The sequence below is a fragment of the Protomyctophum parallelum genome, assembly GCF_964188405.1.
Source record: "Protomyctophum parallelum genome assembly, chromosome: 15".
In the NCBI taxonomy this organism is placed as follows: Eukaryota; Metazoa; Chordata; class Actinopteri; order Myctophiformes; family Myctophidae; genus Protomyctophum; species Protomyctophum parallelum.
Genome location: NC_139710.1, coordinates 7,606,499 through 7,631,550, shown reverse-complemented (window position 1 = coordinate 7,631,550; position 25,052 = coordinate 7,606,499). Strand labels below are relative to the sequence as shown.

Below are 25,052 nucleotides of genomic sequence, written 5' to 3'. Positions count from 1 at the left end.
AAGCTGCCACGTGCCGATCTGCAAGTCGAGCTTGTAGATTGTCTGTTTTCCATGTGTGACACGATGCACAACGAGCATAAATCAGGCATTGGACTGACAGAGGCCGCCTTCTCATGACTCACTGGTTGCCCAATGGCGGTGTCATGCCATTGATGCCAAACATTCCCTCCTCTGAGCTGTTATAGCTAAGAAGAGTAAAGACCCTCGGTCACGCACGCATGCACGCACGCACGCACGCAAGCACACACACAGTCACACACACAATCTATTGACAGATGATCCTTCCAATGACAGGTTTTTCTATGTCGCTGGCACAGGGATTGTGCTGCTTTTTTTTTTCCCCCACTGACTGATGTCTGCTTCAAAGCCAAAGTCAGGGCAAGCCAGGGCTCTGATGCAGAAGTCTACACCGCAAGCATCATTTCGTTCTGTACTTGTATGGAATGACAATAAACTCCTTGGTCACTGCTCTGTACCCCTCCCCCCCCCCAGTGTAAAAAAATCTGTTAATTCTATTGAGTGTTTCAAAATGATAGAACCTCTCAATTGCTCGCAATATTAAAGAGCGTCTCTTTCATTTCTCATTTTTGCCGTGGAGATGAAATTCACTTTTATTTTATTCTATTGTATTGTTTTCTGCATTACAGTTGAGCTGAAGTTTAATCTGGACCAGTACGTGAACAAGCGCTACCCAGGCCTGGTGAAGATTGTGAGGAACAGCAAGAGAGAGGGTCTGATTCGAGCACGGATCCACGGCTGGAACGCGGCCACTGCCCCCGTCGTGGGTTTCTTTGATGCGCACGTGGAATTCAACGCCGTCTGGTAAGAGAAAGGTCGTGTGTTTTACAACACTGGGTTTCACCTTTTCTTTCCCACAACCACTCCTTACCTTCGCTGTTGACTGTGGGGACTTTCATGTTTTCAAACGCAGTGCATGTCATCATTAATGAATAACTGTGAAATATGCACTGTGTTGTCTTGCCTAAGCGTTTTGATGTAGCGCCAGGCCTGGTGGTGAATATGTTCCCTGGTAAATTCTACCTGAGGCAGCACTTTTCAATAGAATGACCCCTATTATGAACAAGCTAATAAGCTCTCTCCCCCTCGATCACCCTCTACACCTCCCTTTCTAATCTGTGAATAAGGGCCAATGGGTCGGACTGGGCGAAAAGACATCTTGTTTAATGGCACGTCCTGTCCAGCAATAGGCCTATACTGTAGACCACTGAGAAAGAAGAACATTGCGTCTTATGTGTGGGAAATAATTAGACAGAGAGAAAGTGCGAGACTGGGGAAGGGGGAGAAACAAACATGCTTTTATTACATTGTTTTTCCACTGTGATTCCTGGCTTTTAGGCTTTCTGGCACGTTATGAAATTACTTCTGGGGGTCTCAGCCCAATGTCTGGGCTGCCACTTAGGTGTTGCCACCAAAACAAGTTGCTCAAATGCGTGTAATTGGCACCTAATTTGAGCCTGTCACCCAAATCCTGTCTGCATTTGAAGATGGAGCTGGAAGCTGCCTGGCGGTGGAAGGCAGATGGGGTTGTGCATTGTTCGTGCGTGGTGTGGTGTGTACGTGCAATGGGGGCGTCTTAGTTAAACGTTTGTTGGCTTATAAATTGTTTACGGAGGAAGGGGTTGCCAAAATGATTTTGCCAGATTTCAGTGCTTTATAACATGTGATGAGAATATATTTAAAAAACAATGTAGGCTATAGTACAGTACATGAATACAGGAATGCCAGGCGTACACATGCCAGCACAAATGCCAACAAAATGTCAATTATAAAACAGATAGTTCTGGTCCTTGATTTGAGCTGTGTTCAAAGCCATTGTAAACTGTTAAACACACAACTGAGACCACATTAGATCAGTTACAGTATTATCGTGCCAAACGTCAGTTTTTTTTTTTTTTTTTCATTTTGATTTAGAAAAATGCCATGCAATTGCTCAATATTGATTAATTAAAAGTTTCAATGGTTAACTTCTAACATCACTGACTTGAACATAGCTATAGACTGTGGTTTCACATCACATTTACAGGTGTAAAGAAGTGCACATGGTTGAAATTAGGTTTTGTGCAAGCTCCATCATCTTTGTTGTTTTCAGGAAAAGAAAAAGAAGAGGGGGGAGGGCAGGGAGAGCAAGGAGAAAGCAAATCAAACAGCTTCTAAAATCACTGTTAACCGTGACCTTTTGGGGCCTTATATTAGCCAAACGGGCACACGGCCAAGTTCAAACCTGGCGTCCGCTGTGCAGCCGAGCAGGTCAGTCACAAGACCATGAACCTTTGACACTCTTTGTTAAAGGGCATGCTTGTATGCGCCATGTTCCTTGATCCTCGCCTGTCTGTGCTGTGGGGTATGTGATAGGCTCAGTGGAAACAGCAGTATCAAGCAAAGCCAGGCAGCAAACAGGCAGCAACACCGAGAGAGGATTGCATTATTGGCCCAAGCATCATGCGCTGGTGCTGCTGATGGTAATTGATACCCTGATGGTTCCCTCATCTGTTCCCCCATCTGCTCTTTGTTCAGAAAACGGAAGTACATCTTTGCCTCTCTGCCATGCACACACACACACACACACACACACACACACACACACACACATGCGCGAATGCACCCCTGTTGCCTCAATATGGATGAATACATCCTCCTTTTGCCAGCTTATGCCCACCAAAACACACTCGCATATACTGTACACACACACATTCAGGCAGACCTTTCGTAATATCCTATATTACATGTCAAGCTATGTTTGGTAGTCGGTGCACATCTGCTGCAGTCATGCGGTGCATGCATCACTCACACATGTACACAAACATACCACCCTGCATACCCCTTTGACAACATGATAGATTACATTTTGCTTGTTGTTGCTTCACATTATTGCTTCACCTGATTAGAAGCTGAGCCCCTGTTTTGCTTCTCTACTTTTGTTTTAATTTCACAAAATCTAATTAACACCAAGGATTTCATTGTGTAGAGATGGGTTTCTATCTCAGTAAAAGCCTGTGACAATGGATGATAAAATACAGTAGTCCCTTTGTTGTTGTCTACATGTACTATAATAACAGGTGTGTGCGTGCATGTGTGCGTGCATGTGCGCCTGCATGCGCGTGTGTGTGTGTGTGTGTGTGTGTGTGTGTGTGTGTGTGTGTGTGTGTGTGTGTGTGTGTGTGTGTGTGTGTGTGTGTGTGTGTGTGTGTGTGTGTGTGTGTGTGTACAGTACATTATCTGTATGCATGCATGTACAGTATGGGGCAGCTCCTGTGTTTGCAGAATCTACAGATATAAAATGCATCATGTTGCCCTTTCGTAATATACAACTGTCCCAACACTATGGCTGCCCTTATTGAAATAGATTCACTAGTGGTATCTACCACGTCCCTTTGTTACAGTGAGGAAGTCAACCTATTTATCATTATAGGATTATTCACTGTATGGCACATGCAGTGATAAGTGAGATAGATGAGGCCTCAGGCTCTTCATGGTCCCGAGCCATCCTGAATGACCTTGTACAGACAGTCCGCAGTGGAAAAAACCTACTTGCCTGTTTTACCTACTTGCCTGTATATAGAAATACTCTGTTACGACTCGAGTATATAGTATCGGCATCAAAATGTGCTTAAAGTACCAAAAGTTAAATGTCACGATTGTGATTAATTGTCACAGAAATACAATTGTGATGACATTTCAGCATGAGGTCTAAATGGAAACAAGACCACAAGGACTTGATCGCAGTTAATGGCCTAAATGGAAACAAGACTGCAAAGGCCAATCAATCAATCAATCAATCAATCAATCAAACAAACAATGGCCCGGTTTCCCAAAGGACACATGGTGTAAGAGGTATGGTGTATTTAATTGCAGGCTGAATTTAATAATATTTGGACTGTTGGACAGCTGACATTAGGCTCTCTTTACTCTTAAAAAAAGATATATATATATATATATATATATATATATATATATATATTTTTTTTTACTCTTAAAAATATATATACATAAATATAATATATATACATAAATATAATTATATATATTTAATTATATTTATATATATTATTATATTTATGTATATATATATTATATTTATGTATATATATATATTATATTTATGTATATATATTTTTAAGAGTAAAGAGAGCCTACTGTCAGCTGTCCAGCAGTCCAAATATTATTAAATTCTGTGTGTGGCCTAGAGGGCATCTGAGCATGTGGTACAACATACCTCTTACACCATGTGTCCTTTGGGAAACCGGGCCAATGGCTATTAGGCTCAACAAAAGTTGCACAGTAGATATGACAAAATAAATGGCATATTTAATAACTTGATACTTTTTGTAAATGTGCGTGCGTGCATCCGTGTGCATCCGTGCGTGCGTGCGGCCGTGTGCGTGGGTGAGTACAGTAAGATCCCCAAACGTATTATTTAACATAATTATGAAAGTGTACACTCATATTAACACTGAGGTGCAAAATGCAAATACACAAATAATGGATTGTGCTCGCTAATAGCATCATGAATTGCATATAAATTTCCCCCATCTAAAGATCCGATTCACAGAAGATGTTGTTCTAATGACATGCGGTTATAGAAACATGCCCATGAAGGGTGCAGTTTGGCCTCATTTTGTGAAAGTTTGGGTGAAACAACCCTTATGAATTTGCTTCAGTTATCACTACCTCTCTAGTGGTAGCTGGTGGTGACCTAATAACTTCCACTGCATGTGGCTATTAGCGCTGTTGTTTGTGAATTGGAAATTGTTTTGCAGTGAGTCTCATTTTCCTAGAAATATGCTGATGTTGTGCCAAATGTGTGGCTAATTATTAGCAAATTTAAATACGGTATGTGCAAATAGCACTGGAGCACAGAGACACTACTTGCTTGCCGGCGTAATTAGTGTTGCATTTCACATTTTGCGGGTTCTTTTAGAATGACACAGTTTCTATATTTTTGCGTACTGTAGGTTTAGTGGGCGCAAAAGCTGTGCAATGCCTTTGTGAATTTTCTCCTGGTGATTTTACTGTGTGAATGTGTTGCAGTCGCTATATTCCTACTGTCGTTTGTTGCATTTGCAGTGGAATTGTTGATTTGCATTGCTGTTAATACAGACATAATTTCATCATACTGTACAGTGCACTTTTTTTTTTTTTTTTTTTAAGATATTTTTTTGCGGCTTACGCCTTTTATTGATTTTTGAAGGGACAGACAGTAGGCTGACAGGAAACGGGAGAGAGATGGGGGGATGACATGCAGTAAAGGCCGTGTCGGGTCGGGAGTCGAACCCGCGGCACACTGCGACTGGATTACCAGTCCGGTGCCCAGACCGTTACGCTACGGCCTGGGCCTACAGTGCACTTTACAACTGCTTCAGTTTTCTATGAGAGGCTCCCACTTCTCGCATAATTCGGTGTCCAAGCAGTGAAGCACTGTCAGTTGTTATACAAAGATACAGATATGCAGTTATGTATGTACAGTAAGTAATAGGAAACCCACACACTATCACAAATTAAGCTAGGGAGAGGCCTGGCTCACAATGTTTTTCAGTTGAAAATAAGATACTTTCGTTGCTGAGTGCATGGTTCTGCAGCACATTATGCATGAGGCCATATACTCCTATTTTAAAGATTATTTAAAAAACATTTTGGCTTGATTATATAGTCAATGTCAATGTGTAACGGCATCAAAGTGATAGTATAAGAACGGCTCTGAAATTATACTCAGGTTGCAAAACAGATTTTAACCCATGAGCTTATGTATCACATATGTCTTTCTTATTAATTGTATTTTTATTTTTGGGCACAAATGAATAAATTAGGGTTAAAGGAGCATTCCAGACAAACTCTTTTCTTACCTTAATCTGATGTTATAATATCCAAAAACTATTGGGTTTTAATGGCAGATAACCATTTTACGGCAGAAAAAGGACAAAACACTGGAGCGTATCTAGTCATTATGAAAGACAGATGTCAAAAAAAAAATCACACACGTGTAAACTGAGTGGTGCAATTCCCCCCCCCCCTCCTCTCTCTCTCTCTCTCTCTCTCTCTCTCTCTCTCTCTCTCATTAGAGACACAGCAGTGCACTACCCCTCTCTCTGTTTCTGGCGCCCCCTACTGCTATTAATAAGTCACATACTTGTGCTCGCACAAACAGGTACACAAACAGGTGGACATTGCTGGTTGTAGGAGTGGTTGCACCACGCAAAAAGACAGGAAAAAAAAATCTGCGGTGGGCTCAGGAGGGAGTTATGTCATTTTCTCGTTCTTGGATATAACATCAGATTAAGATAAGAAAAGGCTGTTGGTCCGGAATTCTCCCTTAAGTCTTTGACTCAGTTGAATGCTCAGTCATTGATATTTGATAGATAGTTTATGAATTATTTGCCTTCTATCGTATTGTTTATCTCTGGCATCCAAAGGTGGGGTGAGAGATTATGTTTCTATTGTGTGCTATTATGTTGTCAGTGAGTGTGTGTGTTTGTATGTGCGTACGTGTGTGCGAGTCCAGAGCTGAATCAGACCTATCGGCGCCAAACATTTTGAGCATGCGTTTCCAGTAGGAAAAGGAAGACACAATTCTTCCAATCCGTCAGTAACAACTGTTTTATTTATATTTCTGTTCATGCATCACAGTAGACCTACCGCCATAGCACAATTATGAAGGAGTGAGCAATAGTAGATGCACATGGGCACGCGCTCCAACACACAAAGATACATGTGCATGCCTTCAATTGAGGGTGAGACACGAGGCAGAGGGAGAGAGACAGTGAGTTGTTGTGACAGGAAAAGGATGTCCAAATGAAACCCTAAAGACCATCAATCATAAGTGTATTTCGGCACTATAGGTCTGCACCATACTGTGTGTGTGTGTGTGTGTGTGTGTGTGTGTGTGTGTGTGTGTGTGTGTGTGTGTGTGTGTGTGTGTGTGTGTGTGTGTGTGTGTGTGTGTGTGTGTGTGTGTGTGTGTGTGTGTGTGTGTGTGTGTGTGTGTGTGTGTGTGTGTGTGTGTGTGTGTGTGTGTGTGTGTGTGTGTGTGTGTGTGTGTGTGTGTGTGTGTGTGTGTGTGTGCGTTGACGCTAGTCAATGTCATGGCAATTATGTTTATGCACTGTCTGTCAAATTGGTCTACATGTTAACATGCGTGCGTCGGTGCGTGCGTGTTTAGCCACACCGCCGATCCGACCATCAAGTCTGAGTCAGTGTTCGGCAATTAAGCATTTTCATGATTTGAGCATGGCTGGCCAGTCAATTTGGACCAGTCCTAATCATGCTTGGCCAGAACTCCCCATTCTATACACCCTAATAAATACTCGATAATAGGATTTTTTTTTTCACGTGAATCCCTATTATGGTAACTTTTCTGGTGTGCAATGCAGCAAATTCCACAACCATCTTAGTTCATGAGGGGGTAACGAGCAGTGCAGCAGTGGAGTGACAGTGGAGTCTCATTTCCAAGATCGGCTTTGCCTTAATACGAGGATATGAGATCATTGCTTATGGTTAATGTGATATTGCATCAAGTAAATGTGTGCAATTTATCTCCTACGCCACCCACACAGACACACGTGTGCATGCACACACGCACGCACGCACGCAGCCACGCACACACACACACACACACACACACACACACACACACACACACACACACCGATGGCTGTGACATGTGCTCGTCCATTTGAGCTGTTCTCTCTCTCTTTCTCTCTCTCTCTCTCTCTCTCTCTCTCTCTCTCTCTTTCTCTCTCTCTCATTGTCACACTCTTTCTCTGTTGGTTGAAATGAATAGCATTAACCGAATGGCAGTGATTGTAATGAGAGACCAACTGTTCACAGGTGCATGGATGGGGAGCTAGATAAATGCAAATACATTTATATTGTTTCGTTTTTTTTTCTTCCCTAAATTCTGCTGTAGGCCTATTGCAATCTGCCGCTTTATTCATGATTACTGATTAGCAGTGTAGCCAGAAGGGACTACCCACTGAGTGTGTGCTGCAGATAAGAGAGCTTCTCTCGTCACGGCGAGGCTTATAATGAAATATGTGGTTCAGAGAGCGGTTCCTTGATGACTTGAATGGTGGGCAAATTGCTCAGCTACTTTGTGACCTATTGAGCTTTGGCTTTGATTTAGAGTGAGTCATAGAATAGAAAGAAAGAAAGAAAGAAAGAAAGAAAGAAAGGGTTCCCCTCAATCATTAAGGATTATCGTTTTTATTCTTAATCCGTTTTTGAATCTTTGGATGATGAGTGTATTGAGTGTATCTGTGCTATCTATATTTATCCTGGTCGATGTCAACTGTGCTATTGTTTTAATGAATTGCATTTTTATAGTGCTCAAAGCGCTTTACAATGGTTCATTCATTCATACATTGGGAGGTGAAGCGGCGAACAGTCGACGCCAGCGTCCTCACTTCCCACATTCACACACCAATGGTGGCGAGCTCACCAACCAACTCATTGGAGGCAATGTAGGGTTCAGTGTCTTGCCCAAGGACACTTCGACATGTGGACAGGAGGAGCCGGGATTCGAACCCCCGACCCAGGGATCATTGGACGACCTGCTCTACCTCCTGAGCCACAGGCCCCTTGATGCAGAGTTTTAAACTCTGCATCAAGGAGATTTCCTTCTGTCCTCGAGAGCTGGGAAATATCTATATCTTTTAGCTAAAGTGAAACTCTAGCTCACTGCGGTCGACTGGCTGTAGCTCTAGTATGGTTTCCATCCGTCTAGGAAAGCGGGGGAGGATGCAACAGCTTACACGGTGAGTGTGTGCTTCACAGAGCACACAGAACCCAGGCATGTTTCCAAAAACAGTGAAAAACGATGACACATATTTATGGTGCCTTTACAGTGGTATCACACAAAGAGCAAATGCATTTAGCCGTAGTATGAAATCTTAGCTCGACACAGGATAAACCTTTTTCATGCCTCTACATCACAGAGGTAGTCAACTTCAAAAAAGGCCTGACACCATAGTCGAAGTGGTACCCGGTATAATAATATAGAGAATAAATTATTAGTATTCCGTACCTCTACCATCTTTGCATTCTTTTTTTTTATTGTGGCGGCTGGGGATTGGGCAATTCTAACATACCAGTATGCTCCTGTATAAGGTCTTGCCAATACAGTATAGTCAAAGAAGGCAGAATGCATAGCTGACTGGATGATCTGTAAAGTCATTAATGCGCTTGAAAATGGCTATAGGCGATGGCGGCTTAGCTGTTCCACAAAGGCTTGTCTCTCACACGCTCCTATACAGTATGTGAGTATGGCGCTGCCCGTATGCTCGTGCGCTGTACATCCCATAGCATTTTGGTCGCAGAGGCACGCATGTGGCATCATGTTGACACGTGTATCATTGAAGCTCATAAATGGAAGTTACAGCATATATAGCATGTCAAAATGAAATCTCCACCCTTCTGCGTTGTGCGACGGACAGTTCACATAGTTCACGGCGAATCCAGTGAAACGAAAGAATTACTAAAGAGGATCTATTTTCATCACTCTGGGGGCCTGATGGTCTCAGGGCATGGTTGTGAATGCAGCTAGATCCCATTATTTGATAGTTTCTATGTTTGAGAAGCTTTCCCCAATTCAAGATGAGTCACAAGGTAATTCCATTATTCTAGAGGGGGTAAGTAAATAAAAATTGGAGTTGTAATCTCAAAGGCGATGTGCGGCTGAGCACTCGAAGGTAGAGGACAAAGGTAGGGCAGATAGCAAAGCGTCCTCAGACACCATGTTGAATGGAGTACACAGGCGCTGAGATCACAGGGATGTTTATCTTGGCGTACTGTATGATGTGCTTCTATGAGATGACCATGTATTTGTTTAAAGGTAGGGGGAAGTGTGTGCTCGGCTTGATTTAAAGCCATCCTAAGATACATGCCATTAAACATGATATTCAGTGAGATAGAAGGAGTTCATATTTCAAGACACGATAGAATAGGATAACATATTAATCCAAATCCAGGGTGTTAACAGCAGCAAAGAGTAAACTAGTGTGCAATAAAACATACATCAATAGTTACAGGAATAACCTACAGTATATTCACTTGCAGACACACACTTTTACTCCCCCCCCCCCCCTCCCCCCTCATATGTTATGCAAAACATTCCCAGGGGGGGGATGCACCATTGTGCAATGTGCATTCTGATCCAGTCTATGATTCTGATAGCCTTTGGGCTAATAAACATTTTACTGAGATCTGATCAGGCTCACAGTTTCAAAAAGGTTTCAGCCATGGCGTTTGAAATGGAAGTCTCCCGCACCATGCTCCTCTTCCTATAGAGCACTGAAGTCTGACAAATTATTTTACACATCCTACCTGGGTCGTGTTTTTTTCCCCCCGTTCTGAACTCCCATAGATATTCTTTTTAATATTGCTTCAAATAAGAACTGTGTTCCAAAATAAACAAAATTTTCCCGGCGGTTTGACTCGTATTGAAATGAAGAATCAACTGACTGCGACAAGACGCTGATGTTACTGATGTTACTAAATTTGTTAAAGTTTGGCCAGAAACTGATTGTATTAAATACATGTATGAGTGACTGACTGAGGGCTGTGCACAGCCTCACATTGAGATCAGGCCAAAGGGAGATAATGATTGCTTAGTCAACTGACTCCCACCTCTTTATTATAACCCCCTCATTTTCCCCCCAACCTGTACGTATATTACAGTTACATATATTACAATATATTTTGTGTTTATGTTTCATGTCATGATTATGAATTGAATACCCAGGACCGAAAGGACTTTTTTCGGTGATATCCATTTGGACTAAGTGTCTGACTGTACTACCGTTTACACTTCTGCCAATAAAGTATTCAATCAATCAATCAATCAATCAATCAATCAATCAGATAAGACTCTTCAAACTCACACTCACATTTGCATTCATTCTACCCTTCTAGTATTGGCATTTGCAGTAATATTAATACACAAAACACAACCACTTAGGATAGTAAATGTTTATTGAGAATATGCACTGACTAATATGCTTTGCTCTTTGTTCCTGGAAGGGCAAAAGATGGTGTTGAGGGTGGAGCCATATTTATGCAGATAACCATACCAAGAGGCTTGATTGATGGGGGGATTAGGAAATGTGTGGTTGATTTGACTAAATTCAGAGTGCTGTCCTCCCCTGTGTGCATTTATTGGTTTGGTCCACCACTATACGTCTCCCGCATGTGTCATTGTAGGACGTCTGTTAGTTGAGTTCACTTCCTGTTGTGTTACACGTTATTTTCATTTCATTCTCATTCATGTTCTGCTGACCTCTGCTGACCTCTTTGTTTAAATTAAACAAACCTTGAGTTTGAAAACCTGTGTTACCTTATGCTTTGACTGCTTGGCCCCTCACACTGACTATCGTAAACAATTCAGAGCCACCTCCCTGACAGTACTTGGTTACACTGCTCTTCTAGACCAGTGGTTCCCAACCTTTTCAGGCCAAAGCATTTGCGGGGGTCCCCAGCCAAAAAGGTTGAGAACCCCTGCTCAACCTTAATCCAGTCGTTTCCCGCACGTCGGACTATTGACATGTCGGAAAAGTGTACGCACCCCGATATTTTAAGATTAAGCGCAGCGACGTATGATTCATTGGTTGCTATGCCAGCTCTTCTGATTTAAAGGGAGCTAGTGTCCTTTTCTGTTTTCTCCATTTTCTTTCTAATTTCTTATGTATATTTATTAATTAGGCATAAAGTACATTGCATAAAGGGGTTGAATCATAGGGTTTTGAATCTGAGTGATCTGATAGATTATATTTTGTACAGATATTTAATTACAGTAAATGCATAAAAAATAAGTTTAATAAAATAACTTAATTACAAAAAGCATGGAGTTCCCTGCAGGCACTAAACTAGACACACAAGGGAACCGATGCATGTCATAAAAGTAGATCAACAGAGGAACTATCAAATATCAGCGACAATAATTTGCCACACTAACAATCGGCCGATGCTTAGCATAAGTCCTAATATCCCTGCAGAATTCTTTATTGTGGTTATTATGTGAAATTCAGTTCTGCCAAAGGTACTGCTTCATTCCTATTGTACCAGTTTGTATCTATAATTACAGAAAGGTATTTCCTCTCTGGTATTATGAAAACAATAATAGTTCAGATTTAAGGCTTTATTTGTCCCAAATTGAAAATTTGCATAAAACACAATGCATACTCAAGTATGGTATTATGAAAGTAGGGACATGAAAAAGAATACGTCTTTCATGTTTTTCAAAATGAGAGAGAGATGGCAACTTGGCAAGACCTGCTGCCATAATGTAGAAGGAGATCAGCCGGAGAATCAGAGAAGCGGGGGCGGTATAGTGTGTCGCAGTCCCGCCCGCTTTCATGATGACGACAGGCCCGAAAAAGAATGTCCCATGCATTTTTCCCATAGACTTTTCAAAAAGTATTAATTTAAAGATCTGTAAGCCTAGGATCGTGACAAATCTTGACAATAAACACAATATTTTGGGCCGAACAAATAATTACAAAGAAGAAAAACAGTGTTGTACCCTGCCCTTTTTTCCTAGTGTTGAGAGCAATTGAAAGGGTTTCATTTCGGTGTATAAACCATTAGTTATTCATAATTTGGGGTGTTTTTGCTAGTCGATGTATAGAGGCATTTACCGGTTCATCGTTGGTTTTGTGTATACACTATACACATAGTGTTATTATACACCTGACGTACTGTATATGAAGGTCCTTCTATCTATTCTGTAGTAACAGCTACAGTATTTAGCCTACCTCTTAATTACTGTGTTGCTGAAGTGTGAGTGTCTGTATTACTGTATTATAGCACACGGCTCAAGTACTTTTATCATATGCTGAAGAAATCCTGCATCATCCATGACAACATAAAGCTGCATATCTTTCCATAAAGTCCCACCATTCTAGCTATGGAGTTTGCCCTATCAGAATCTACACGGTGGGGAGATAAAGACTCCTCCTTGTGCCTTGTTGTCAACAGACACATTGGGGTGATGTCTTCGGAAATAAGGAATCATTATTATCAGTATTGCTGCTAGCATAAGACGTGTGTGTTGCGCAGTGCTTTAACACAGTCACTGTTTTATCCACACTTTTGGTCATTCTTAAGTAACACTATATCCGTAATGCTCCCATACAGCACACTGAAGGGATGCTGGGGGATCCACTTGCTGTTCCATTAATTCAATTAAATTCAATTCAAAGGGCTTTATTGGCATGAGAAAACATACGTTTACATTGCCAAAGCAGAAAGAGCAATACAACAATACAGCAATACAATCAAAACAAAAATTATGTACATTGAAGGTCAGGATCTTCAATAGATCAACTTCTATGTACCAAGATCACTCGATGCAGGTATAGTGCAGGAATATACACACTGATTAGTGATTAATGATTCCATTAGTGATTAATGATTCCATTAACAAGAATGACTGACAGCCATTGCCAACTGAGAAGTTTCATTGGGATACTGGTGCAATTTCAGAGAGCTGTTTAACACTATGGAATATCATTGGGAGAATAAATTCAAACGAATTAATTCCCATAATCTCACGATGCAAATGAATTAGTGCAAAATTGTTTGTATTGTCAGGGATATGTTTGATATGTGTAGAATAAATTATATGTTGTGTTCCAGAATGAATTGTGCGTGAGAAAAAGGTTTCCACTAGGTGTTTGTCAATGTAATCAAACTAGACCGGTGCCCGGCTGTAGAGCACCGAGGCGGTAATGATGGAAGCCCCACCCGGCTATACCCGTTCCATTTGTCTGTATCCCTTTTATGCCCATATATATGGAGATTTCTGTATCTGTCTCTCTGTGTCCCTTTATTCCTAAATGTTCTAAATGTCAGGCATGCCAACGCTGTTCTCGAGTTACGTGCATTACAGCCGTACACACGTACGTACGTACAGACAGACATGGTGCATTTATACTGTAGTCATAGATAGATGACTGAATGTTCAAATTACTAAAACTGAACTAAGAAACTAAACAAGTGTAATGAAAATAATTGCAGGTCATGACTAATTGCTAAAAAGGTTAACATAAAAAAATTTGCCACAGAATTTATGTCATCAAAATGTTATATTTTGGCCCCTTTGCAATGTCATAGATGAATGGCAGATGACAGTGTAAATCAATCTCAGATGAAGTAATTTATTTTATCATAGCTAATAGCTATTATACCAACGAGGTAAAGAGGAGACAGGGTCTTTCATCTGCCAATCTTTAAGAACAGTGATGGTGATGTACTTTTACTATAAGCACTCCTGCTGTTATTAAATTAACAAAATGTGGGTATAGATTTATCACATAAAACACATAAATGCAGCTTCCATTTTTTCCCTAAGCAATTTGAATTCAGCACGATGTAAGTGTGCCCTTCAGACATTAACGCTTACATGATTTATTTTAAGAGCGACTTGCTGTAGAGAGTAACCATCATTTCCTATAGATTTTCAACATTACAAGCAACCAATTGCAAGTACAACTTACAAGAGTACAACTTACAAGGGTCAGACACATAATTATACTTGTTTCCCCCGGCCAATATCACAGTGAATCTGGAGTGATCTGTGAAAGAGGGAAAGCTGGAAGAGGAAGCATGTGCAAAGAAGTTGGGTGGATATGCTGTCTTTCTTCAGTCCAGATGGTCACATATAGAGGAGGAAGGTGCGTGAGTGAGTAGCCAGACGATCAGAGACCTTCGCCTGACTGATATGGCTGGTGATCTAAATTCAGTATAGGCTAGAACAGCAGTGAGAATGGCTGCTGCCAAACCTATTCCCACTTCTTTGAAAACCAATCCTCAAGTCTTTGCATGACTTCTACAAGCCATTACACGAAACGGGTCTTTCAGATTTTTCATAATCCATCCTGATTGGCTAAGATTGGCTTCCAAATTTTACAGGACTGCTCCGTTTGAACTAAATGACACAAATTATGAACACATTGTGTGATTTCTATGACATTTTGCACGCACATTCCCACTAGGCAGAGGAAGAAATGCCACTTGAAATTTCTCAAATCAACCTAATGGTGGCACTATAACTGGCCTATTCGTGTTTTTACCTATAACTGCACTGATCTGTGTACAGTAAAACGTTGTATGCACACTCCCTATAGGCCAAGGAAAAACCTTTGCCTTGTAAAATACATCTGCTTTTTATAGCGCCACCAAGAGGCCGACTTATGTAAATCAATGTTTTTGACATTTCTCCTTCAGATTTTATCGAACACATACGATGTGCACAGCATCCGATTGCAGTGAAACTGTGCTCCTATCCTGGAGACCTGTGCCTTTTTCTAGTTTAATCTCTGAATTGTTTCCATCCATCGAATTTAGATGTCACCAGACGTAGGCAGTAGGCAGAGATCTCTGATCGTTTGGATATGGGAGACGTGTGTGTGTGTGTGTGTGTGTGTGTGTGTGTGTGTGTGTGTGTGTGTGTGTGTGTGTGTGTGTGTGTGTGTGTGCGTGCTGGTGAAGGGGGTATAAGTCAAACGGTTCCTCAATCACAGAAAAATAACTCCTGGGTACTGACAATATTGTCACAGTGACTGTGTCCCTCTTTGTGTGGCTTGTACACAGCTGGAGCAACAAAGTGTTACAACCCTGAGGACGTATGTTTACATTTGTGGCTGTTAAATTTTTTTTGTCTGATTTCAAGTAGGTTGTGTGATTGGTGAACTGTGTGTATGATGGGTTCCAGTTTTATTGTGTGATGAATGGTGGACTGTGATTTAGTAGGAGGTGACCTGGTTGCTGATTGGCCTGGAGATGACAGCTTCTAGCATATAAGTAATATAAATCATCTTTGGACTGTTAACCAGCATGTTGGTTATCCTTGGGTCATCCTTTGAAGGTTCCCCTAGGCTGGGGAATAATAAAAGGGAACAAGCTTGTGCAATATGACGAGGGAGGTCATTCCACAGCTTGGCAGCCTGGAGGAAAAAGAGTCTACAATAGGTTGCTTGGAGCATTGTTCAGGGTGTTGTAGGGAAGGCAGGGACAGATGTCCTGATCAAAGTGTGCAGAAAGGGTTGCAAAGCTGGATCATTTCCGACTGGGAATGCCATGCCCTGGGTTGATTTTCAGTCATCACCTGCAGTGTTTTGGTTGCTGTTTTTGGAATGAGCACAGAAGTGTGCAAATTTCTTGCAGCTAAATTGCATTTTTGACGTTTTTCAATCTGAGTTTAAAGCGTTTCACAGCACGGAGTCAGCATTGTTGAGGGTTTTCAATTACATTCTATTGACCACTGACTAGTGATTCTGTGATTCTGCTGCTCCTTGATCTAAGCTCTGCATTCGACACTCTTGATCACCATACTCTTATTTATCGTTTAGAGCTTTGTGTTGGTGTCACAGATGCCGCTTTAGCCTGGTTCTCATCATGTATCGGAGAGATGCTTCTCTGTTCAATTTGGTGACTTTGTATCGTCCTCCACCACCCTGTCCTCTGGAGTCCCCCAGGGCTCGATCCTTAGGACAATTCTCTTCTCCCTATATCTCCTTCCCATTGGCATAATTTTTTAGAAGCATGGTATTTCTTATCACCTTTATGCGGATGATTCGCAAATCTACTGTATATGCCCTTTAAAAAGGACAGAAACGGCTCCCTGACACCTCTGCTTGATTGTCTAAGTGACATCAAGGCATGGATGGCTCTAAACTTTGTGTCAACGAAAGTAAAACTGAGGTTATAGTGTTTGGACCTAGTGGTCCTGGTATCGTTCCCACTGACCAAGGTTCCTTCCTTATGTCAAACCTGTGGTCTCTAACTTTGGCGTCAAATTAGATAACTTGATTAAACTTGATAAACAGGTTAATGCGGTGGTTAGTTCAAGTTTTTATCACCTAAGGCTGCTTGCAAAAATCAAGTGCTATCCTTTAGCGATTTTGAGCGGGTTATCCATGCCTTTATTTCTACACGTTTGGACTACTGTAATGCACTTTATGTTGGTTTAAATCAAGCCTTACTTGCTCGACTCCAGCTAGTCCAAAACTCTGCTGCATGTCTACTAAGAGGAAGTCGCAGGCGTGAGCATATCACACCTGTTTTGGCCTCCCTTCACTGGCTCCCTGTCCGTTTTAGAGTTGATTTTAAAATGTTATTGTTTGTTTTTAAACCAATCTGAGGGCCTGCTAAATCTCAGGCTCACTAAGAAGACCCGCTTAAAGACCAGAGGTGACCGAGCCTTCTCTGTTGTAGCCCCCAAATTATGGAACGCGCTCCCCTCCCACGTCAAATTGGCCCCTTCCATCGAGACTTTTAAATCTCGCCTTAAGACCCACCTTTATACATTGGCTTTTAATCCCGCTTGAGTTTCTTCGGTCCATGTTAATGTTTTATTTGAGTTTCTTCGGTCCATGTTAATGTTTTATTTGAGTTTCTTCGGTCCATGTTAATGTTTTATTTGAGTTTCTTCGGTCCACTGTCTGACGCTGCTGTGTTTTGTACTTTTCAGTGATGTGTCTCAGTTGTTTCACTGTTTGTACTTTGTATTCTTGCTGTAGTTTGTTCTGTGTTAGCTATAGTGTATTTGATTTTATTTCTCCTGTACAGCACTTTGGAAACCCTGAGTTTTGAAACATGCTATATAAATAAAGTGGATTGGATTGGGGAGAATTCTTTGATAGGTTGGAGAGCAAGTGCATGTGTTGTGCATTCTGGATCAGTAGGTCTAAAATAGACGCACATGGCCTAAATTATAGCCTGAAACTGTCCACCCCAGAAACATTATGCATACAAATAACAGTGAGTTGTGAAGCTGAAGTCCACTGCCTCCAGACCCACATGTACTGTACTGTTAGCTGCCCTTTGATGGAATCCCAGCAGAGCCATTCTCCTCTGTCTGCCTCTCATCTCTGTAAACTATTTGGACAAAGCTCAAATGGGAATAGACTGGACACATACCATCGTAAAGATTATGATTACTTTATTCAGTAACTCAAATCCTTGACTTTTTTTTGATAGATTTCCAGACCTTAGCTCACCTTGATGGAGGTTAATTAAGTATTATTAATAATTACTAATTCTCTCTCTCTCTCTCTTGTTGTATCCTGCAAAGATTTAAACAAACGTGCATTTAGCTGGGGCTTGCCACACCTCAGCCGCTGCACAAGTGTTGGTACTTTTGGAAAACGGGATGTTGATAGGAACCAGAAACTTTTGAACATAGATGTAATTTCCTGTATTCTGCTGCATACAACCTCACAATGCGTTGTGAGCTTGTACAGTTGCTATTGTCAAAGAAGTCTTGACATTAACTATTTTTCTAACAGAAATCTTGTTTGTGACAAAATATGTTCAGATGGTGGTCCACGGTAAAATGCATAATAATTAGGTACTTGACATGAAAAGGTTAGAGAACTACTGCTCTATATGCTGTACCTGAACTGGATGGAAGTCACACATGCCTTACGCGCAGGCAAGCAAATGTTTTAACTCCTTGTCTCCATGCCCTTTTTCTCGTGTCTGTACAGGGCAGAGCCCATTCTGACCAGGGTGAAGGAGGACCACACCCGCATCATCCTCCCCGCCATCGACAACATCAAGTACAACACGTTTGAGGTGCAGCAGTACGCCAACGCAGCCCATGGCTACAACTGGGGTCTGTGGTGCATGTACATCATCCCTCCGCAGGAGTGGCTGGACAAGGGCGACGAGACAGCACCTATCAGGTGAGTTGCAGGAGAGAGAGAGCGGATGAGAGAGAACTGAGCAGGGCAACTGCTGTGTATCAGTATTGACGGCATCAGTATGTGCAATCATGCAGCTGACTTGTCCCAATTTGTAACCACTTTCAACCTGGCGTCGCTGTTTTGAAAACGATTTTTCAAAAATAGCAGACCTACAGTACATGAGCGCTATGAGCTTGTAGATCTGCTATTTTTCAATAGCTAAAGTATAACACAATGCTTAGTTAAAACACCAAAAGGGGTTAGCGCCCAGAATGGGTTAAAACTATGCCTGACGGGAGCCAATCAGACACATATGGCAAGGTGGGTCTATATATACTGTATGTTAGTGGGATTCATAATCACACGTCGGAGAGGCTTATTGTCGGTATCCACCAGAGTGCGAGAGTCTATCCCCATTTCACTATATGCTATAGACCCCTACAGACCCCTATAGACCCCTATAGACCCCTATAGACGGACTGCAGAGGTGGAGTGCAACACCTCAGCTCCCAGTATATTGCATGATTTGGAGGACCAGTCGTACTACTCATGCACTGAGTTGCAGGCTGCGCCTGGCTTAGAACCCATTATCTTGTGGTGAAAGGCCACACAAATATTTAATATTTACTTGCTTGAAGATCAAAATCGTGATCGGCATCGGTCCCAAACAACATTCATCATTGATTGGGCCATCCATAATGGATGAGGGTGTGTGAAGATAAGACATATGCAGAAGCAACTCAGTACAAACACACACACACACACACACACACACACACACACACACACACAAAACACATGTGCATACTCTTAGAAATGTACACAACCTGGGACCAAGCGAGCCTTCCACCGAAAGCTGAGTCTAATTCCAGTGATATATTCATTGTTTGATGGTAGCACACATGAGGTATGCCATAGCCATGTTATTAGGATAATTATGTGGTAGTACTGTACATTACTAGCAACGTGTTCCTTCACACAACAGCATGGACAGAAGCACTGGCTCGTGTTATGTAATCATATTGATTCTTCATGATTTATTATTGCTTCTGTAAAACAAACAAAAAACTAATAGCATAAATGGGCATATAGGCTAGCATGTCAATTATTATTGGATTTGAAAATATTCAGCAGTTTGAGTAGTATAAATTCTTGCAGATATCCAGTGTTCCATTTGAGATATAGACGTAGGTTTGGCTGGGGCAAGGTCAGGGCAACACTTAACAGTATGAAGGCCATTGCAAAGATCCTATATATTATTCATGAAGAAGGGAACACGTACGGTACGAGAGGGACCAGAGGTTACTATTTGAGCTTATGGAGCGTTTTACTTGAGCATTAAACAATATTAGCCTGTGATTGAAATTTCACACATTGTTGGGTTTTTCAATCAGGCGGCTGTGGCACTTCACTTGTCTGCTCATTGCTCTCTGTCTGCACAGAATGATACAGACTGGCCCAGAGATTTAGCAATATAGCGGCATAATCACAATGTCAAAGGTACTCCTCAACAGCCAGTATATCCATCCATGCTTAAACGCAACAAATTCGATGTTTGTTTGTTCGATGGGTGCCATCCCGGCTGTCATTTGCACTTGTGTGTGTGTGTGTGTGTGTGTGTGTGTGTGTCAGGTTATGTACAGTTAACACGTTCCTGCATGTACAGTAAAGTGATCGAAAGTATTGTATACATTCTTAAAGGTTTCATGACATGCTGGTTTTACAAAACAAATGAAGTCTTTACCATGGTTATTCAAACGTGTATTAAAAGGTTTTAACTGATAAATCCACTCCAGTGAGTCATTGCAGGTTTGTTTCTCTCTGTGTTCTTAGGCCTTTTCAGCTGCAATTAATAATAAATCGATATGCCTGCGGGTGTTGCTGTTGAGGGATTTTGCATGTCAATCATCTCCTCTTATTTATCCTGCTTTACCTACAGTAGGAAGAACCAGCTCAGTATCCGCACTGAAATTGGGAGATCGGGGTTCAATTCCCGGTCGGGTTGGAGGGTTGGATCAGGGGTGATTCACTGCAACATACTAGCATCATGTCCAGGGGGTGTACTTCACTTCATTCATATGAATGTCTGTTTCCCTTGGGCATTCACACACTCGAGAGATGTTCAATAGACAATGGCAGAAAACTATAATGCTGGACAGGGCGATGCAAACTGCAAAAAAAAGATAAAAAGGGGAGAGCATGCACGCTCAGCAAAGCTATTTCCTGGGTAAACAGAGTAAATTGGTGTCTGAGAGGAGTGACACAGGACCAAAGGTGCTTACTAAAGATATACCAAAGTCGGCTATTTATGCGAAGAAATTTGGTGAATATGGAAAAAAGCGGTCCACGTACTGCTGTAACTCACGGGGTTTAAGTGGTTAAGGTGCAAAGAAAGAAGAAAGAAAGTCAATGCTGCAAGTTCATTGATCAAAAACATAATGAGAACCACAAATGGGACAAAAGAGAATGTTTCATTGGACATGCATGTCATATTGGTTATGTTCCAGCCAGAGGGCATGTCTGGTTCTTAAAAGCAGACTGGGTCAGTTTACAATTCCAAAGTCTTTGGAGCTTAAACTTATGTAAATAGTTTGTTGACTATTGGACTGAAGGTGAGGTAAAATGAAATACAACTTATCATCACTGTACGTTGCAGCATTGGGAAATCAATAATTATTATTGTGAATAAATAATCAGATCAGTTGTAATCATTTGGAGGAAAGTAGCCTGATATTATCAGACACCTTTCCCTATCGTACTATTGAAGTACTACGAAAGTCTGGATGTTTTCTTGAATATCAATCCCTTGGCTGAGATGGAGGCAAATGATAAGAGAGCGGTTGCAGACATTGCGCTGCTGTTTTCTGTTCTGTCTCAGTATTGACACTTTGCTGCAGATGGACAGAATGCCTCAAGGGCCAAGTGAAGTGTGTCGGCTTTGTGGATTGCTATTGGAAATCATTTCTCCACTTGTTTCCCCAAGCTTTCTGGCCATCAGCAACCAAAGTCCTGTGTTGTTGTGCTCCATTCAAAAGCCTTTTCTGGTTGCCTGGATGCAGCCAGCGAAAGGGTATAAGAAGTTGCATAACAGTGTTTTTATTGAATCAAGCCCCCCTCCTCAAGATGTTCCTAAATATGTATACAGACCACCGACTTAAGAAAGAAAGAAAGAAAGAAAGAAAGAAAGAAAGAAAGAAGTAGCTAAACACAGGTGAAAAATAAATAAAGAGAGACTTCACATGTTATGCTAAATTCAGCCTTTAACCATAGCAGGATGGGCGTTGCCTCCCACACCATCTCCGCCCTCTAATCAGTGGACTGACTGGATGGCTGCATTAAAACCAAGGCCCAATCCCAATCCACTCACTGACTTAGCTGCGCGTTCATGTGAAGTCTGCGAGGGCTTGAGGGATGTCCCATTTGAAATCGGTAAGTCAGTGAGGGCTCAGCCCCGCCCCTTTATGTGCCCTTTGCCAAAGTCAGCGTCAATGCTGACTTTGGCAAAGAAATTACCCACAGTTCATAGCGTTACCAGGGGAATGAGGGGGATCCTCCGAACGTCAATCATTTAGCTATGCAAATTAGTTATGTATCGCGATTAGAATGTCAACTAACACAATAGTGCTTTCTCACTGTTCTCAAAAGCAGACGGAATGGAAGGATATAGGCTATATATTTAATAACAGTAATAAGGGAAACATGATGAGAAATGACTAATGAGCAAAGTTAAAGAATATGGAAATGAAATGTATAATGCATATTATTATATATGAATATTACAACTCATATCACACAGGAAAGTGTATTTATTAAACTAATAATAAAACGATCAGCTTAAATACTAAAATAGACATGATAGACATGTGTAAATAGGCCAAGCATGTAGGTAGGCACTGGCTGTGAATAAGGACAGTTTTTATAAAGTGATGGAAAGTGTCATTTCTTTCACAACAATTTGGAGCCCTTGCAGCCTCTCACCCTCAAGCACTCTCAGCTGACGTCATTAAAGTCAATGAGGGTCCAGGGCTCAGGGCTTGAGGGAGGCAATTGGGATTGGGCCCAATACAAGTTGGGCTTCAGCTTTGTTGTATTATTTATTACGCATCATCACAGATACATTCTTGATCTGTTCTTTGGCTGCAGTGTATAACTGTATATATATATATATATATATATTGTGGCATCATGAGCTTGACAGTTTATTGTCATTTTTAGCACCAGTATGCTACAAACACCCTTAAGGAGTGTTTGTTCCTCATTCGCTTTCCTACTACCTTACTGCTGTTGCGGGAACTATGTGCGCTGCCCTAGCAAATGTGTAGTTTTTCTGTTATTTTTATTCTGTTCTGTTTGAATTGAAAATTCAGATGTCCAAATGATCTCTATGACAAAAAAGCTATCCTCCTAAATTTCATCAAATATGCTCTCTATTAGATATGTATTTATTTAAAGCAGTGTCTCTCAAAGGTGTGATCCAGGGACCCTCAGGGTTCCTTGAGGGGGTTCCAAATGGGCCCATTACAGGTCTGTATTTCTGAGAGTGTACAAATGGAACCAAATGGAGGGTGAGACCCAGACCCTGTAGGCTAAGGGTGAGGGTCTGTGAAGGAGGTACTATAATAGGGAGACGCCATACTGTGTTGTAGGCTCAACATGTCAGTTTGTCACCTCCCCTTCAGTATAGATCCTGTGATCTTTTGTGACCAGATGTAATTTTCTGGGGTACAATCGCTAAAACGAAAGAAAGCAGCAAATGAAAAAAAAAGTAATACTAATCTTTTATTTCTCTAATAACAACCTAAACATGAACCATTGGTTGAAAAAAACTAAAGTTGTCCTTTAACATAATTACAGCATGCAGGAAATAGTAGCCTACTTTTGTTTGAAAACATGCAATACAAGCAAGGAAGGGGATGTGTCAATCCATTCTGACCGGGCACCCATTTTGGTGTTGGCATCATGTTATGCTTTAGCTATTGAAAAATAGCAGATCTACAAGCTCATATCGCGCCACCGAGTGGCGCGCTACGAGCTTGTAGGTCTGCTATTTTTGAAAAATCGAAGAGCGACTGACATTTCTAGAATCTGATCTCAGGTCAGAATGGGTTAATCAGACCAGTGTGTGTCCATGTGGAAACCTCGTATGAATCTGATCTCAGGTCAGGATGTGTTAATAGAGTGGTGAGGAGAGGACAAAGACAACAGGAAAGTTACTCAAAGGGCTTCCTGTTATCGAGTCACAAACAAGGCTGCATAAACCAATGTCCTGTACACTTATCAGGCAGCAAACATTTAATTTGATGTACACTATGTGGGGGGGAATCTATATACAGTATAGTTATGTTGAGTATATAGAAGGCACAATGCCTTCTCTGAACTATAATTAAAATTGATGATACCATCATTAGCTGTGACGTCTTGAGGTAGTTGAATTAGCTCTTGCAGTAATATACTGTAGGGGTTGAAAACTGCATTGAGGCTGTCCCATGTGTTAATCCGTGTGCGTGCGTCTGTGACAGAAATATAAATATATAAATATTTATCTGCTATACAGTATGGCGGACGGTGTCTGTGCAAGTCAACCTCAGTGATGATGAGCAGTCATGTCGGCAGTGGTGGGGACTCCCTCCGGGAGGTTGGTGTTAACCTCCAAAGGGGGGGTAAAAGCTGTAGGCAGGCGGCGTGTTAGCTGCACAGACAGGTTTTCCTTTCACGCCCGATATTGTGTGTCGTCCCTGCCACGTATTATGGGGGTCATTATCGCTTATCAGTGTCTTAATCTTCCTGCTGTAGTCCCGTTGGACTGCCGTGACAGGCTCTTTTCCCCCCTCTGCTTCGTCTCCTCTCGTTGTATGTGGGCTTGTGGCAGGAATGGATGTACACAGCTTACAACATAAGCCGTGAATTCCCTGGGCAGCCAGAATGGCCGGCACAAGAGTGTGAGATATTACCGGTCCATGGAACAGACATTCTTGAGGGAATAAGGGTTCCTATAGGATCACATCAAGTATTTTGTTGACCATGAAACATACCTGTACATGTACAACATGGCACGCGCGCCTTCCCTTTCCTTTACACTTTTGAAATGTTAAGTGTCGGGTTCTTGCACAGTCCAAGTGACATTACAAGTAAGCTCTGTAATGCCATTGACATTATGACTATACACAAGCTGACATTCAATTGTACATGGAACTGAAAAGGAATGTCATAGGATGAGATGTACACAGTTACTGTATCTGAAAGGTGGCAGACTATGCCAGTATACTCTCATAGAGCTGTGTGTGTGTGTGTGTGTGTGTGTGTGTGTGTGTGTGTGTGTGTGTGTGTGTGTGTGTGTGTGTGTGTGTGTGTGTGTGT

At 41.6% G+C, this 25,052-nt stretch overlaps 1 protein-coding gene across 1 annotated transcript in view; it reads left to right on the top strand.

The window, feature by feature from the left end:
• The window catches only part of galnt9 (polypeptide N-acetylgalactosaminyltransferase 9), a gene marked incomplete at its 5' end in the record, with an annotated part of 118,461 nt that overhangs the window by 44,320 nt on the left and 49,089 nt on the right, over positions 1–25,052 (top strand). The window contains 2 exons of the mRNA XM_083784803.1: positions 648–822; positions 18,498–18,695. Coding sequence (XP_083640929.1) covers positions 648–822; positions 18,498–18,695 — 373 coding nt within the window. The remainder of the gene's footprint in view (positions 1–647; positions 823–18,497; positions 18,696–25,052) is intronic.